Here is an 18228-nt window from a genome sequence, read left to right as displayed (position 1 = left end):
AGATAACTGGGTCAGAACATCTCCAAACCTGCAAGGCTTTTGGGTCATTGTCAGTCGTAATGAGCCAAGTGTGGTCTGAACCACGATTCACAGGTGTTGAGTGACTAAGGTTTTTTAATGTAAAATGTAAACATAGGCTTTCCTTTCTTCTACAAATCAACAGAAAGGCTACTGTGACACAGATTGCAGGTGGTCACGGGATATGCACTCTTTTTACGATATGCAGTGGCAATCAAAACTGACAATTTTTGAAAGTTATTCTAACATGAATAGATGTATGTTAATTATATTTCAATCAATTTTATTTTGTACAGTGCATTTTCATATTACATTGTCTCAAAACGCTTTACATTATCCCTGCCAGTGGCAGAACAACTGTACACTGGACCGTGGGACAAAAATGAACCATGCCCCCCCCCCCCCCCCCATTTAAATTCACACCTACACTGTGTGCAGAATTATTAGGTAAGTGAGTAATTTTATTGTATCTTCTCATCTGATCAATACTTTCAGTCCAGATGAATCTCTAATTAAGAATCAACTGTTTAAAAACAGCAAAATGTTCAGTATTTGGTCTGAGTACTTTCTGTTCAGATAAAAACAGGAAAACGAACAAAATTTCCTGTGCAGAATTATTTAATTATAATTTAATTATAATTAAAATGGGCCAAAGAGGACCTTACGGAGAGTAGGAAAAAAAATAGTAAAGTGCCAGTCAGAAGGATGCAAAACGATCTGACCTGCCAGAAATATGATCAATGTACAATCAAGTGTTTTGTTGCCAACAGCCACAGAAGACTGAAGAAATATGTAGAGAGAAGATGAAACAAATAAACTGCCGAAGTTCTGTGTCAAATTAAAGGGGAGACTTCCAGAAACTCTTGAGCATCAAATGCCATCATTTTTCCAAACTACAATCAGAACAGAATCTCCGGAAGTACTAGGTTCAGTGTGCTACGTGACATTCCTAAGGCCATAAACACTGAAACATAATCTCCACTCAATAAGGCATGCAAGGTACAACCCCAAATCAGAAAAAGTTGGGATGGTATGTAAAATGAAAATCAAACTGAAAACAGTACTTTGTTAAATTATCTTTGACCTGTATTACATTGAAAACAGTACAACAGCACATTATTTAATGTGTTCCTTATGAATTTTATTGTTTTTCTCAAAATAAACACGTATTTCAATTTTGGTTCTTGCAACACATTTCAAAAAAAGTTGGGACAGTAAAGCATTTACCACTTTGTAATGTTGCCATTCATTTTCACAACACTTAAAAGACGTTTAGGGACTAAAGACACCAAGTGATGAAGTGATTCAGGTGTAATTTTGTCCCATTCTTCCTGCAAACAAGTCTTAAGGTGGGCAACAGTATGGGGTCTTCGTTGTAGCATTTTGCGCTTAATAATGTGCCATACATTCTCTATTGGAGACAGGTCGGGACTGCAGGCAGGCCAGTCAAGTACCCATACCCTCTTCCTCCGCAGCCAGGACTTTGTAATGTGTGCAGAATGTGGTTTTGCATTGTCTTGTTGAAATATGTATGGGCGTCCCTGGAAAAGATGTCTTCTTGAAGACAACATTTTGTGCTCAAAATCTCTATGTACTTTTCAGCATTAATAGTGCCATCACAGGGCTCCAAGGGCTCTGACATAACCCCATACCATGACAGACCCTGGCTTTTGGACTTGTTGCTGGTAACAGTCTGGACGTAACTGCGTTGTGGATGTAACTACGTATTGTGGCACTTGACAAAGGTTTGTCAAAGTAGTCCTGAGCCCATGGGGTCATATCGCTTATAGATGAATGACGATTCTTGATGCAGTGCTGCCTGAGGGATTGGAGATCACGGTTGTTCAGCTTAGGCTTGCGCCCTTGTCCTTTACGCACTGAAATTTCTCCAGATTCCTTGAATCTTTTAATTATGTTATGCACTGTTGAAGGTGAAATATCCAAATCTCTTCCTTTCTTTCTTTGAGGAACATTGTTTTAAAACATTACAATAACTTTTTCACGTATTTGTTGCCAAACTGGTGATCCTCGGTCCATCTTTGCTCCTAAAGGACTAGACCTTTCTTGGATGCTGTTTTTGTACCAAATCATAATCACAATCACCATAATTACACAAAAATAATCTTAAGGTTAAAACTGTACATGTGCATTTGATGACAGAACTAAGTATTTAAAGTGCAGGGGACATAAGTATAAATATATATATATATATATATATATATATATATATATATATATATATATATATATATATATATATATATAAGCAGCAAAGGTGGGTTCAAATGTAGTTACAGATTGTTAAAGTAGCTGGGTTGCTGACAGGAAGAGTTTCCATGAGTTGTGTATATTTATGAAGTAGTGGTGGCATGTCCTGATTAAGAAGTCTTATGGCGTGAGGATAGAAGCTCAAACAGACAGTTGCTGAGATAAGAGGAGTCTCTGATGATCCTGGTTGCTCTGCTCCGGCATCTCCTGGTATAAATGTCCCGCAGAGACAGCAGAGAAGATCTGGTGCAGCGCTTTGCTGCCCGAATCACTCTCTGTAGTCCCTTAATGTCCTGAATACAGCTGTTTCTGTACCAGGATGTTTTGTTTTGGCTCAGGACATTTTCCACAGCGCCGGAGTAAAAGTTCCTAAGAATCGCTGAAGAAACCCAGAACTTCTTCATCTCTCTTAGGTGGTAAAGATGCTGTCTCGCCTTGCTAGACTGGACTTGGGTGTGTTGTGTCCATGTCATGTCCTCAGTGATGCGTACGCCTACATATTTGAAGCTGCTCACTCTCTCCACTGTAGTCCCGTTGATGTAGAGGGGGGAATAGGCGCGCTCCTTACTCTTCCTGAAGTCCACCACCAGCTCCTTGGTCTTGCTGACGTTGAGTTGGAGGCAGTTCTCCTGGCACCACGATGTCAGGTTATCCACCTCCTCCTTATAGGCTATCCCAATGTCGTTGGAGATGAGACCCATCACTGCTGTGTCATCAGCAAACTTGATGCTGGAGTTGGAGCCACACAGTCTCTAGTGTAGAGTGTGTATAGAAGAGGGCTGAGCACGCATCCTTCAGGAGTCCCTGTGTTGAGTGTGATGGTGTTGGAGACACAGATACAGATGTAGCCGCTTGAATTTTCCCCAGTTTCCATGATGGCTGGCTGGCCCCTGCAGGGTTCTGGGTGGGACCTTGACTGTAATGAGATCCCCCACTATGATGTAATGAACAAGTGGGCCGGCATGATCCGCCCCTTACCTCTCTGTGTGTAAAGTACTTGCAATGATTTATCCATCCACCAGGGGGAGCAGTGATTATGAAAGCTGAAGTGACTTACCTGAAATCAGGTAGAACATCTGATTTCAGGTATCTTAACTTCACTACAAAAAAATGAAAATCTAAGCAAGTATAATTTTCTAATATTTAGATAAAATTCCAATTTCATTAATAAACTGACTACACTGCAATAAATGGTTTGTGAAATTTAAGAAATTGTTTCTGTTGTGAGGCAAAGATGGCCTAAAACTAGCAAAATGTGTTTTTAGTCAGTTTATTGATGAAATTAGAATTTTGTATTTTAGTTCACCTTTTGGAGATGAGGCGGACCCACGATGTGTGCAGTATAATAATTACAGACCTAAACAAAGTAATAAGATTGATACTGTCAAGCAATGAGGGACAGTGTGGTATATGAAAATTAAACAGATTTTAAGCTTGTTTGGCACATGATGAAATACTTGATCTGCAAGGAGGCCAAGCCAGATACAAAGCAGCAGCGCGTCCAAGCAAGAGTTATGTTGGGAGAGGAGAGTAACCCAAGATGTGTGTAACAGACTAATTACAGGCCTAAACAAAGTAATACGGTTTATTGTGGAGAATAAAGGTGTACAGAGTGGAAAATGAAAAATAAAAAAACATATGGTTCTGTACTGTGCTTGAATAAAACAGACACATTCCTTAGTGTGTTCTGTCTGGCTAACAGTCTGAAAGGCTGCTGATGGCTGCATATTCACGGGGTGGGGATGGGGGGCAGTCACAATGACGTGTGAATGTGTCATTAACTTCTCTGCTTGGCCACAGTGAAAAGAGATATGTTTGCAGGGGATCAAGGTGAGGTTGCTTTCTTAACCTAAGAACACTGAACCAATGGTCAAGCAGGGTGGTGGTAGTATCATGCTGTTTTGCTGACAGCACTTTACATCACTACATTGCACAAAGAGGATGGAATGATAAAGTAGCACTGGATAGATAGATTGGGATTTTTTTGTCATAGTACCAGACTCAAAAAGAGGAACATAAAAGAAACATATCATAATAAGTATTTACTGTAATCCTTTGGAATCTGAGGCCTCTCACCCTCTTTAAAAATAGTCTGACATGCCTTAACATTTTACAGTTTTTCTGAATTGCTAAAACATTTCCTAAAATCTCCTCTTCTTTAATCAATCCACTAAGCACAAACCCTAAAAATCTAGCTAAACTCACAAAGAAATGAAAACACTACCACTCAAAATAGTTGTTGGCATGCAAAGTAGAAACTGTAAGACTATAATAAAAAAAAAGTATGGTCGTCTACCAAAAATATTTGTATACTGTACAGTTGTTACATATTAGTTATCAGTCATGTTTGCCGTATGCAGTACTCCAGAAAAGTTACTGTAAAGAACAAAGCCAAAAAATAAACAAATGAGAGGCATATTACAGTAAAATGTTGTGCAACTGCTAATCCAGATTCACGGAAAGAAAGAATCCTCTTTGTGACCCATTTGTACCTTGAGGTCGAAATTCAGCTCCTATTCACCTAGTGAAATCAGGTGAGATACCTGAAATCAGGTATTGTAACTCCACTGCACAAAATGAAAATCTAAGCAAGAATAATTTTCTTATATTTAGACAAAATCCCAAAGATGGCTTAAAACTAGTAAAATAATCTGCCAGTGCAATAAGATAATTATACTTGGTAAGATTTTCTAAAGGAAGACAATATGCCTACATGCAGGAAAATTATTCTTACTCATCAGATGTATTTTAGTCAGTGTGAATTTTGTATTTTACTTCCCCTTTTGGAGATGAGGCAGACCCAAGATGCATGCAATACAATAATTACAGGCCTAAACAAAGTAATAAGACTGATATTGTCGGCTGCACTGGACGGTCGCTGCAAATACTAGGATGATTTTAGCAGAGGTTCTGAAATGGCTAAGCTGACACACTTTGACAGGCATAATATTATAGTTTTACACCAACACGAGGACAATCTAAACATCATTTTCTTTGCCTGCCTAAAACTTTTGCACAGTACTGTATATGGCAGGCTTTTGTGAAGGTTTCCATGTCACACTTCATGTCACGCCATAGGTTTGGGCTGCCTTGGATTTGAGCTAGCAGTCTGAGTAAATGCAAATGTGCCAGGGTTAACAGTGTGTTTGCACAACAGAGGCAGGAGGACAATGGAGCTGAAGGCCTGTGCAAATTTGTGCAGCCTTGGTTCTAGTTCAACATAAACTTTTCAAAAACCTATTTTCAGTGGTGCTGAGAAATTGTAAAAAAAAATCACATTATAAACATTTCTAGCCAAGACGTTTGAGCTCTGAACCTTATAGACATAGGGGCTGGCTACACAAAGGTGAATGAGATATTCAAAGAATTGTATGAGGTTTGATTACTAAAGTGTTACAACTCTGAAGTGACTTTGGAGTCACCACACCTTTGCATACTGTCAATGGTCCATCAGTCTGAAATGTCTGTCACTGCTCCTCACACTAATCAGTTTGGAAAGGCAGTGTGGATTTTACAGTTTTTTTCAATTGCTAAGACAGATACTGCAATACTGAAGTTGCTTTCTCAAAACTTTTCATACAGTCACCACAACATTAGCTTATGTGGGCTAAACTGTTAAGCATTTTGCTTTGCTTTCATACAAAATGCAATGAATAACTAAATTCTTCAAAATTTATTCTTCAATTAATTTATTAGAGGCCATTTTGCACATAAGTACATACTGACCCTAAAACTGCTAGTAAAACAGTCAAAACTGAAATATATCATTTTACTAAATTACTATCAAGACCCTTTCTAAAATAGATTGTAAAAAACACATAAAATAAACAAATTATGTTAATTGACACAAGATCAAACAATGAATGCTGTATGCCAAGATATTTCTCCAGAGCAATGCCAAGGATGGATCATGTATGTGAAGAGACAGAGTAGAATCTATGGTACTGTCTTAGCAATTGAAAAAAAACTGTAAGAAAACACACAATACTAGCCTTTTCACAGTTTATAACATGCAACAGATTAAACGTTGAAGTATAAAATGTGCAATCACATTATATTACAGGAATAATACAATACAATAAATGAATATTAGAACAACAAATTAGTTAGCTATTAGTTGCTGAGCTATTACAGTTCTCCTCAAATGAGCTTGATGGGCTGAATGGCCTCGTCTCGTTTATAAATTTCTTATGTTCTTATGTTTTTATATATATTGTCACTCCTGATCAGGATGGCAAGCTTCAAAACAGTTGTGGGTTATGCTGAAAAGCCAGGTCTGTGCCTGGAACCCAACTAGTTTAAATGAACTAGAAATTCTGCAAAGAAGAGTGGTCAAATATTCAGCCAGAATTATGCCAGAGGTTTGCTAATGGCTACCAAAAGATTCTGGTTGATACCTGTTGTATGTAAACTTGTGACCACAACTAAAATGTGTTTTTGTAAAGAAAGTGCCATCTCATGGTAAAACCCTGCAAGTGAATAAATGGGCGGGTTTAGATGAGAATTTAGGCACACCCCCAGAAGGAGGGGGGTCAGTCCTTTTGGCTGGCTTCTGGCAGGCAACCGGCAGGCAGCCAGCTGGGAGGGGAAAATTCAAGCGGCTACATCTGTACCTACTCTAACCGCATGTGGTCTGCCTGTGAGGAAGTTGAAGACAGAGGCAGATGTTCAGTCCTAGCTCCCTCAGCTTGGTGTACAGTCTGTGGGGAACTACTGTGCTAAATGCATAACTGTAGTCGATGAACAACAGTCTCACATAGTTCTTGTTTCTTGTCCACGTGGCTGAGGGTGGTGTGCAGAACATGGGAGATGGCGTCCTCTGTAGATCTGTTGGGGTGGTAGGCGAACTAGATTGGGTCTGTAGAGCTCGGGATGGAGGATAACATGAAGTCTTTAATGAGTCTCTCGAAAACCTTCATGACCACTGACGTTAGTGCTACTGGCCGGTAGTCATTCAGGCATGAGGGCTTACTGTTCTTAGGTAATGCGGCTATTTAGAATGCAAATTGCGATCTTCAAGGTGATGGCGGTACTACACGCCCCCAATGCAGGTTAAACAAAGAAAGGTGACATGGTTTACTTTCTTGGCGATTTAACCTAATTTAAAAAATTTTAATACTTCCGACAATGGACACGGTGAAAATAAGACAGATTACTGTCATGCCCGGCTCGTCCGCTCCTCGTGTGTGCCACGCCCCCTGCTTACCCACGTGTGCTTCCCTGATCGTACCCAGCTGTGTCCGTTTACTTTCAATCAGTCCTGTCTGTTTGAGTCCTTGTCTTACCAGAGTTCAATGTCTGTCATTGATGTTAGTTGGCATCTGATGTATCCTGATCCCCGTCTTTTGATTAAACCCCTTGTTTTGCCCCGAATTCTGCCTGTTTGCTCGATCCTTGCCAGCCTGCCTGTCCGAGCGATCACCCGGTCACGCTGAACGTGATAATTACGGATTTAGTCAGCATTTTTTTCATGATTGTACATAAAGATTTAAGCGAGATTATTCTGAAGTAGTGTTTTCTGCCATTTTCCCACCGGATCTGTGATCTTAGTTCTCAAGTAGTGTTTATTGCATCCTTTAATTTGTTCCTAGTTTTTGTTTCCCTGTTTGATTTTTGATCCCTTGTGGTCCTTTTCTTTTAGTGCTTTCCCTGCTGTGTTCTTTTTTGTTAATAAATCCCTTTGTCTTTGAGCTGCAAAGATTACATGTACAATACAGGTATCCTTAATCATGTACAATTTTATTTTTCTATTCAAAACGCCACTTTTAATATTGTATTAACATTATTCACCATCTACAACTGCTTAATTTTTAGAGTACATATAGTACATAGTACTGCAGATGTTAAAATTCAGCACTGTGAGAGACAGCTGCACAGCAACAAGGATGCCCATTCCTATTACCCCTGAGAGGGGAACTGCATGCGCTGCCTGCACCTGGAGGCAAGGTAGCCCTTGGAAAGAGTAGAGGAAATTAAGCAACATTCTGAATATTGGTATTTTCCATGACAAACTAAATGAAATGAAAAGTAACACATTACTTAATAGTGTGCATTGAATATCATCCATCCATCCATCCATCACCATAACTGCTTAATCCCAACCAGGGTCGCAGGGAAGACCCGAGCCTATCAAATGCCAGGAACAATGGGCAGAGGCAGGAACCAACCGGGGGCAGGACCCAACACACCGCAGGGCACAGACGCACAGTACTATGGGGCCAACTTACAGCCAACTTAACGTAGCGCACACACTTTTTGACTGTGGGAGGAAACCAGAGGCCCTGGCGGAAACCCAAGGAGAGCCTGCGAACTCCACCCTGACCCAGGGACCGAACCCAGTACCTTCATGCTGCGCTAACCACTGCACCACCACGCCACCCATGCATTGAATATTTTGAATACATTAAATAAAATTTCAGTTTTTGTGTATTTTCATATTGTCATGACCACCAAGGGAGTGGAAAGGTGAAACACCCCAAAAGGCAGCTTAGGATCAGGTTAAGGACTGAAGGGCACTTTATTAGACATGAAAAGGAGTCAGCAAGGTCCCTACACTGGCCTTGCTGGAGGTGGTGCAACAACAAGTAACAATGATAGAACTAGGGAGCTCAAGGCTGGGGAGCACATATACACAGGATTAATAAAGTGCTAACACAAGACAGGTGTGGGCGGTTACCACATTAGGGGTGGGGGTAACGAGCAGGACACAACTGTGGAGAATTAAGAGAACTCTGGAGGACCAGTAGCGACCTCTGATGGTGAAACCGTTGGATGGTAAACTGGACAGGTCATATGAGATTATTAGTCTACTTAATGGTTTACTTTAAATTTACCTTTGTTACACTTTCAAAATATGTTTTTAAGACATTGTTAGAGTAGGTCTTTTAATAATTAACATCGCTATAACGCTATATTAGTGTTTTCTTCCAAAGTACACTATAAACAGTTACAAATCAGTGAGCAATAGTCCCTTATTTTAAAGTATGCAATTTAAAAAGATACATAGAACAGAAGTTATATATATATGGTTTTCTCCCACAGTACTATATATAACAATGACTTTGTTAGTTCAGACATTGAAGTTGAACCTTCTCGTTGCATGTAGCCTGTGTTGTTCCAGTCCTCCTGATTTGGTCCCTCATGAGCCAGTTTATTTCCAGTCTTTCTTCTGTTGATTCAGGAAAAAAACCATGCAGCAATGACATCAGCCCCAGCTTCCAGACTTCCTTATACCCCGAGGATCAGATTCCCTGTGCTCCCTGTTATCCAAAGACCAGCAAGGTCTCAAGAGCCAGGTGATCTGCTAGAGCCACTGTGCCTGCATGCAATGTGACTTTTTTGCCCTGCTGGACCAACATCTGGAGTGGAAGTGCAACCCCGTGGTACGGGGGTTGCCCAAGGCTAGTGAGAGAGTATAGGAATGCCGCTTTCATAAAAATGGCAACTGGGGTCAAAGGTCACAAAAGATCAAAGAGGTCACATTTGTCAAAGTGACAGGTGGGGTCACAGGGACAGGGGGTCATGTGACGTTACGACTAGTGGTTAGTGTTGTTAATTATTTATTTTGACATTTGTCAAAGTTAAATGAAGCAGAAAATGGCTTAGCATATGGGTGCTTATGAATTTGAGTGGGATTTGTCTGATGGTGTTGGAGGCCGTGCTATGAGAGTGAAGTTGTTGAAGATCGTGTCTGTACCAGAATATGATTGTCCTATGGTGATTATTGACACAATCGGGGACGAGCCTCTGACCATGGAGTACAGTATGTGACAGGGGGGCATCCATCTAAGTCCGTGTGGTTGCGGAGACTGCACATTATGCTTTCTGGAAAGCCTGCTTGGACGTGGATACCCATCTGGAGGTGGAGGATGCCTCACCGTGCAGCATGACCCAGTACGTGGCTGGCGGTGGTGAGCGGGTTGGTTACCTGATCTAGTGTGACCGTACACTGGGGCTGCTGCTGGTCCGGTACTGTTGGAAGGTGAGCCATGTCCCCGGCAGTCCGAAGCCAGTGTGTCCCCCCACATTCAAAATGCTTCTGGCGCCCCTGAACTTCACCATAGTTTTTTACCTTCAAAAATAAGCTGTACTTTGTTTTAATATGCATCATGTACAGGTGCTTTTTTTTTTCAAACGTGTTGCATAAATTGTATACATTTATTAGATGAGTTTTTTTTGTTAATTTAACTTGAACGTAGTTTTTTAGTTGCACAAATGTTTTAAGACATTCAGGTGTTTTATTTTCCATATTCGTTGTAGAAAAATGTTTTATGTGTATGCAGCCCAAGCATGTTTTTAAAATGCAAAGTTTTATGCATTCATTTTGCGAATCAGTTTTGAAATCTAATATGAAAGTGGTTTATATTTTACAAAAGCAAAGTTGTAAAAATTTTGTCGGCTTTTTAATCAAAGGGGATTTTGTTAATGTAACGAAGTTTTTTTATTTTCAAAGTTGCACATGTGTTTTCATCGTATCATGTATACGAGTGTTATTTTTCAAACTTGTACAAAATGTTTGTGTATATTTATCAAATGAGTTTTAAAATGTAACGTTTTATTATTAAAAATAAAAGTTGTACATATGTTTTGTTATATGTATGCAGCACAGAGTTAGTAAACTGCATTTAGCAGTCGCATTAAAACACGTTAAAAACTTTAAAGAATAAAGCCTTAGTTATTTTTTTAAGAAAGACGGCTTTTCAGTAAATGTTGCTTTTCCTACAAGGTGAAAAAATATTAGGTGGGTCCTTGGGCGGAGCTTAATGCTGCCCCCCTTCTATGATGTCTTAAGCGGGGGGCGTATCCTTTATTCTGATTGGTCGAGGGGTTATGTCCATATATGGTATCACATGCTTATGCCACGTGTTGCCGATATGTGTCCATATGGCTTGGGAGATAAGGGTTGCCGTTAAACTTTAATAGAATAAAAATACATTCCATGTATTTATTTGTGTGTCAATTTTAATTACGTTAAGGAATAATAAAACATATAGCAGGATTTCATACAAGTCCTCCGGGGGTCCGTCCGGCCGTAGCCATGTGTTAGTAGGCACAAGCGCCACAACATATTTTAAAAGAAAGCACCAAAATGTTTTCAAGAAAAAAAACTTTCGCGTTATTTTAAAAGAAAGAAAAGCAAGCGGAATTTAAACAAGTACAAACATGCCCGAAAGAAACAGAAGAGCAAATGCTGAGTTTAAACAAGCACAAGCGAAACCGATTAAAATATAGCACGTCATTTTAAAAGGAAAGCACTTAAACTCATTATATTTAACCACGCAAAAAGAAGAAAAAGAAAGAATTTAGCTGTATTTACCAATGTTTTATTTCGTTGCTAGGTTGAAGAAAGCATTTAAGTAGCAAACTTTTAGAAGAAATTGGACGAAATGAGCAAGTCCCAAAATGGCGACACCAGCGGAGCGCCAGTTATTTCAAATAAACCCCTATAACATAACGTTTTTTTAAGTAATGAAGCACTTTTCTGCCAATGTAAATAATAAAGTAAAGTGCTCTAAGCATATCAACAGGAATAATCAAGGAATAACGCGGTTAATTCTTTTTTTAAATGAGAGCATGCGCGTAGAGCCACACAGTATTTTACCCTAGCATGCACAAGTGGGTCAAAAATGACCCGGTGAGGTTGTTTTCTTGCAATATCTTTGTAATGAAAAGTTTTTATCTTTTCATATTCCAGGTATTCCTGAAATTACATGTCATTAAATTTTTTAAGTTACCTCTTATACTTTTTAAGAAATTGTAATATTTGTATTACTACCCCAAGCTTCCATAATTGGGTCAAAAATGACCCACATGCATTTCCCATACAATTTCATGGGAACCTGTGATTCTTATCAGAGATATATTTACTGTCGACCACACACCCTATGTCAGAAGTGTCACCAATCAGGAAGATTATTTTACACAGCAAGATCTGATACACGTAAGTATTATCTAAATTTTTTTTATCTTAGAAAAAAATTAATATATTGATACATACGCATTCATGAATATCATTTGATTATTATTATTGTTATTATGCATTATCAAATTATACTACTTTATAGTTTGCTAACACTTGCTAGCTAACTAAGCTAACTATCATTACTGTACATATGTATTGTGTGTGTGTGTGTGTGGGTGGGGTTTGAGGAGAGAGTGTGTGTGAGAAAGAGAGAGAATGCATGTGTGCATTTATTTACATAGCTACATATTGATTGTCATTCAAAACATTCTCTTCCTTTTATGTTTCCTCATTTAGTGTCATGACTGATGGGTTTACAGGAGATATGGTCATCCAGATGCTGGATGATGGAGAGGCAGTTATGGGGTTGGACTCAGAATCTGAAATCTCTGACATCTCAGATAATGAGGATCCAGACTATTATCCAGCTGGAGGTATCGGTCGTCCACCTGGAAATCCAACTCTCCTAACTGTCAGAAAGAAAGGAATGGCTGTTGTCCTCCTGAGCATGATGCACCATGATAAAACGGTGGATGAAAACAGCAGAAAAAAAAACAGAAGTGATCACATTCTATGACAAGACCAAAGGAGGTGTTGACACCATGGACCAGATGGTTGGCATCTACAGTTCAACTGCAAGCGACAAACACAGAGGTGGCCCATGGCGCTGCGGTACAACATCATTGACATTGCCACCCTACATGCCAATACCTTTTTCATGACTCAGCACCCTGAATTCAACAGAGGTATCACCAATGCACGACGATTCTTCCTCAAAGAGCTCTCAAAGGAGCTTGTCACACCACACATGAGGAGTCGACTGGAAGGCTGCCCACAACTGCAAACCCCGATCATTGAAGCAATGGGAAGGTGTGGGGTGACAAAAGCCACAACCCAGCCACAGGACAGAAGCAGACAGGGCCAATTGAAGAGAAAGAGGTGTCAGATCTGCCCAAGTAACAAAGATCGCAAAGTCAGCAATAGGTTTGGGAAGTGCAATGTGCCTGTGTGCAATGATCACAGCCAGAAACAGGTAATCTGTCACAACTGCATGCAGTGAAGAGACAAGAAGGCAAAACAGGGACTATCACATCAAAAGCTTCAGCAAACACGGACACTTACCTGCAAGAGAATAGGAGAGAGAGGAACTGTCAATGACCAGACATTTACACACATACACATAATGAATGTTGACGTTGTTCTATTGCTGTTCTATGTAATATTCACTTTTCAATCATCAAAATGTTCAAAATCTGTAATAAAGTGAAAAATAATAAAATTTCAAACATGAAATCATTCTTGTGTAGTCCAAAACGTAATACAGATTATGTTACAATTCATTATTTGTAATCAAAATGTCAAAAATGGCATGAAACACATTGATTTTTATAAGTGGGTCAAAAATGACCCACTAATGGAAGAGTGTAGGGTCATAATACTCCTGCATCCTAGGGTTAAAGAGCCGGCTCGTCGCGTCAAGCAACTGTCAAATTGGAAGAAAAATGGCTACCAGCGGAAATTGTTGTCGTGATGCTAACCGTTGGCCCTGGATTGTGAGAAGCACGCCAACATCCTGGCAGAATGCACATTAATTCTATATGTTAATCTTGTTTATTTGTAAATAGTATAAAATAATCTTTAATACAACACCCCAGATTGTTTAGCTACATTTAGCTAAATTTATGTACCCCTGGTTAATCAAAAGGAATAAAGCACTATAACTTGAAAAGATGCATGACACATTAGTATACATTTTTAACCAATAACATTTAAGGAATAAAAACAATTTAGTTGTATTTTGTTAGTTTATTATTAATTTAATAGCTGGTGAATAGATACATCCGTAGATGCCCTGGGACACATCATCAGTGATGTTTCCTGAGATCTTTGGGTGTTTCGGGTCTCGCAACATCAGACACCCTCCTTCAGGCGACCCAGCCAGGGCTGATCAGGCCCCAACTTGTGTCCCAGCAGCATTGGCCCACGTTTCAGACCTCTTCATCCAAATCCACCTGGAGGCTCTCTCTGCAGCCTCTGTGGTGGACTTGATGGCTTTTCTTTTTGCAGCTCCAGTGATGCCAAGTAAGGTGTAGACTTTACATAGGGAGCGAGCCGCAAAGCCTCGACATCCCACCTCTATTGGCTCGCAGCGGGCTTTCCAGCCCCTTCTCCGACATTCCTCTATGAGCTCTTGGTATTTAAGCCGCTTCCGTTCGTTGGCTTCTTCCATGCGGTCCTCCCAAGGGACTGTTAATTCTAATAAGAGGACTTGCTTGGAAGAAACAGAAGTCAGCACTACATCTGGTCTCAATGAGGTTGATGTAACATACTCTGGAAACTTGAGCTGCTTGCCCAAGTCAACTCGCAGTTCCCAGTCTGATGCCGATGAAAGTAGGCTGGATGTTGGAATTGACTGTGGTCGTGGCTTCTCTCCAGCTTTCACAAAGGGTACTACCCTCCGGCTTCGGGTGTGTATATTGTTAGCCACTGCAGTAGCTATGGTCTCAGCTACTGTCTTCAGCACCTGGTCATGGCGCCAGCGGTAGCGTCCACCTCCAAGGGCTGCTGGGCAGCTGCTAAGGATGTGCTCCAATGTGCCCCTTCCTGGGCATTGGGGACACGTTGAAAGGTCGCACTTCCCCCAGACGTATAAGTTAGCAGGGCTTGGTAGCACATCGTACACAGCTTGGACCATGAACTTGATACGCTGTGGCTCTGCCTTCCAGATGTCATTCCAGGTCAGCTTCCTCCCCAGCGCTCCTTCCCATCTTGCTGATGCTCCTTGCTGCTGCATGCTCACCATCCTGCTGGTCCTCACCTCCTCAACACCTGCCCGTACCTCCTCCAGGACAAGGTGGCGTCTGTCCTTTCCCTGGGCCCGGTGGAACCGTGGCTGTGGGAATAACCCCAGCCCTGCTCGTCCAACGGCCACCGTGACCACCAAAGCCCTGTGCCTTAGACGAGATTCTGCCAGTTCTAGCCCCTCTTGAGCTCTGAACTTCCTGCCAGTCTTCACCACAATGCCTGCTGAAGCAACTCTGGAGTCGCTGGATTCTCGATAAACAAGTGCCTCTCTTGTACGAGAAACTCTAAATTCCTCCTCCAGGCTGCTGAAAGGAAGCTGGAGTTTGTTGCTTCTGCTGTATAATGCTGCACTAGTTAGACTGCGTGGCAGGCCCAGCCATCTTCGGAGGAAAGAGCTGATCTTTCTCTCCAGGGTCTCAACAGTGGACATAGTCACCTCGTACACTAACAGCGGCCAGAGGATGCGGGGCAGAATGCCATGTTGGTATAACCATGCCTTGAACCTGCCAGGAAGGCCAGATTTATCTACTGTGGACAACCAGGCTTCAAGCTTCTTAATGGTAATTCGGACCGATGCTGTGTCTCTGAGGCTGCAGTCGAAAACCTTACCTAGGCTTACGACTGGTTTCTCAGTGATCGTTGGTATCGTTACACCGTCCACACAGAAGCGAAACTTGTCCACCACTTTCCCTCTCTTCAGGACCATGGACCTAGATTTGATTGGTTTAAAGCTCATCCTAGCCCAACAAATGAGCTTTTCCAGGCCTTGAAGGATCCACTGGCATCCAGGCACTGACGTAGTGGTAACTGTCAGGTCATCCATGAAGGCTCGAATGGGGGGCTGACGAATTCCAGACTTGGACAGGGGGCCTCTACACTCCATCTCAGCTGCCTTCACCAACATATTCATGGCAAGGGCAAACAGGATAACTGAGATTGTACAACCAGTTATAATCCCTTTCTCGAGCCGATACCAATTGGATGTTATGCTCCCTGATGTCACTCTCAACCTGAAGTTCCCATAGTAGTTCAGGATGAGGTCCTTGATCTTATCGGGTATGTAATGACGGTCCAGAGTGGTTTCCACCAGCTTGTGGGGAATTGACCCATATGCGTTAGCTAGGTCCAGCCACAGCACTGCCAGGTCCCCCTTCCCTTCTCGTGCCTCCCTGATCAGCTGGGTAATTACTCCGGTGTGTTCTAGGCAGCCAGGAACTCCAGGAATGCCACCTTTCTGTACTGAGGTGTCGATGTACTTGTTCTTCAAGAGGAAGTCTGTCATCCTTCTGGAAAGGATACTGAAGAAGACCTTCCCCTCCACACTGTAGGAAATAGTGAACGATATTAGCAACATACATCATAAAACATTTTAAAAACTTTGGCAGATTAAACCCTTAAGCGCCCGGACTATGTACTGTCATGCTGCTAGATAGGTTAGATAGGCAGAGGGGTTATTTCTCATCATGTAGCAACAGGTGGGCAGTATAGGAACGACCAAGAATTTAGGACACAATAAGCTCTTTTTGTTATAGCGCTATTTTAATATAGTATGAGTGGCATATAAATCATTTAGACAATGAGAATTGAGCAAGAACCTAAACAACCGTGTATCATCCTCAGTCATGGTTCGACAAACAGCGTAGTTCTAGTACGTACGACCGGCCTGTTTGAACAATGCGACTGAAATGATTGCCCAATCTTGTGCATGCGCACTCACGCAGACACACATTTCAAAATGGGGACAACAACCGGGACACATGCTGCCCTTTTATTTCAAATAATACCCTTTAGCCACATCGTTTTTTAAGTAAAGAAACTCTTTTTCTTTTTGAACTTTCATTCATTCTTTCATGAAAAATAATGAAATCCGTTAAAAACAATTCATTATGACAGCTTGCTGGAATAGCATTTAAATAGATATAATTTTGTCTGAAGTATTTCTCTATTTATTAATGTTCCACTAGGATGTCCAGAGGACAGCCACAGCATATCCTTCAGCTTTGACCTTCTTTGAAAAAAATGTTAAAAATTTGTTGAAATATATATTTTTTATTGTAAGAACATTAGCAATTTTCTTTAAGTTTCTGATTTAACAACTGGCATTAATAACAATACAACATAAATATTAAGACATTACATTTTAAAGTTCCTTTTGTGAAAAACAACAATCAGTATCGATGGCCGAGTATTTCTTCCTTACTTCAGAACCTGTGCCCTGTAACAAAAACATTTATGAAATGTTTGATCCCAGTCCATTGATTACTTAATTACTGATAATTAAAACTAAATAATTATGTGGCAACTATCTTTACAAGTCTACAAATTTGTACAGTTATACAATTTGTATGCAAATAAAAAATTCACTGAAAAAGTAATAGTAATAGGTTGACATGCAATGATAAGGGCACTAAATATAAAATGTCATTTAAATGTTTACCTTGTGTTTATCTCCACCTTCTCTGTGTGGGGTGCGCCGTAACAAGTAAGCAGCAGCATCTTCAATTGCAGAGGCTGTGACTTTTGGATTGTGCCTCTGGTGGGTTCCTGAAGTAGAACACAAACTTTTAAATATGTAAAACACTAAATTGCCTCTCTTATTATAATAAGGTATTTACATGTTTAAATAAAGTATACAAGTTTTACATATTTTATTTTTAACACTCAAGGTCGCTTCACAACGAACAAAACAACAAATTTAATGACAATAAAAGTACTGAAAGCAGTAAAATCAAATGACAAGACAAATTAGAATATGACAGTAATACTTATATTAATACTATAAGTATTACTGTATTACTATAGTGGGTATGCCAGCCTAAAGAGATGTTTCAAAGGCAATTTTAAATTGTATTGAGTCCAATTGACAGATGTTTACATTTTAAAATGGTGTCAATATATATCTTACTGATAAAGAGGCTGATTATTTCCAGATCCTGTAGTGGTAGTTTTCCTCGTTGTCCTTTAAATGAATTCTTGGACCACACTTTGTTGCTGGCCACCTTCTTCATCATATTTCTTATGTGGGCTTTTAATCCAGTGCCCCCAAGAGAACTGAGGTATATGATCTGCAAACAAATCAAAAAACAATTTGTAACAGTTTGGTTCTATCGTTAGTTATGTTTACTTGTGAAATCTCTTTTGTTCATTGCATGTTTCTGCATTATAAATGTGCCCTT

The 18228-nt window shown here is 40.4% G+C and overlaps 1 protein-coding gene across 1 annotated transcript; it reads right to left on the bottom strand.

Annotated features, from left to right (window-relative positions):
• Nucleotides 1-14073: 14073 nt before the first annotated feature.
• Nucleotides 14074-17548, bottom strand: LOC125743168 (uncharacterized). Its single transcript, XM_049015888.1, is given in 3 exon segments — nt 14074-14219; nt 14221-16374; nt 17490-17548. Coding segments are annotated over 3 exon segments (2274 nt in total). The 3' UTR covers nt 14074-14158.
• Nucleotides 17549-18228: the final 680 nt, after the last annotated feature.

Source organism: Brienomyrus brachyistius, chromosome 5 (assembly GCF_023856365.1).
Source record: "Brienomyrus brachyistius isolate T26 chromosome 5, BBRACH_0.4, whole genome shotgun sequence".
Taxonomy (NCBI): domain Eukaryota; kingdom Metazoa; phylum Chordata; class Actinopteri; order Osteoglossiformes; family Mormyridae; genus Brienomyrus; species Brienomyrus brachyistius.
This window is presented reverse-complemented; position numbering and strand designations above follow the sequence as displayed.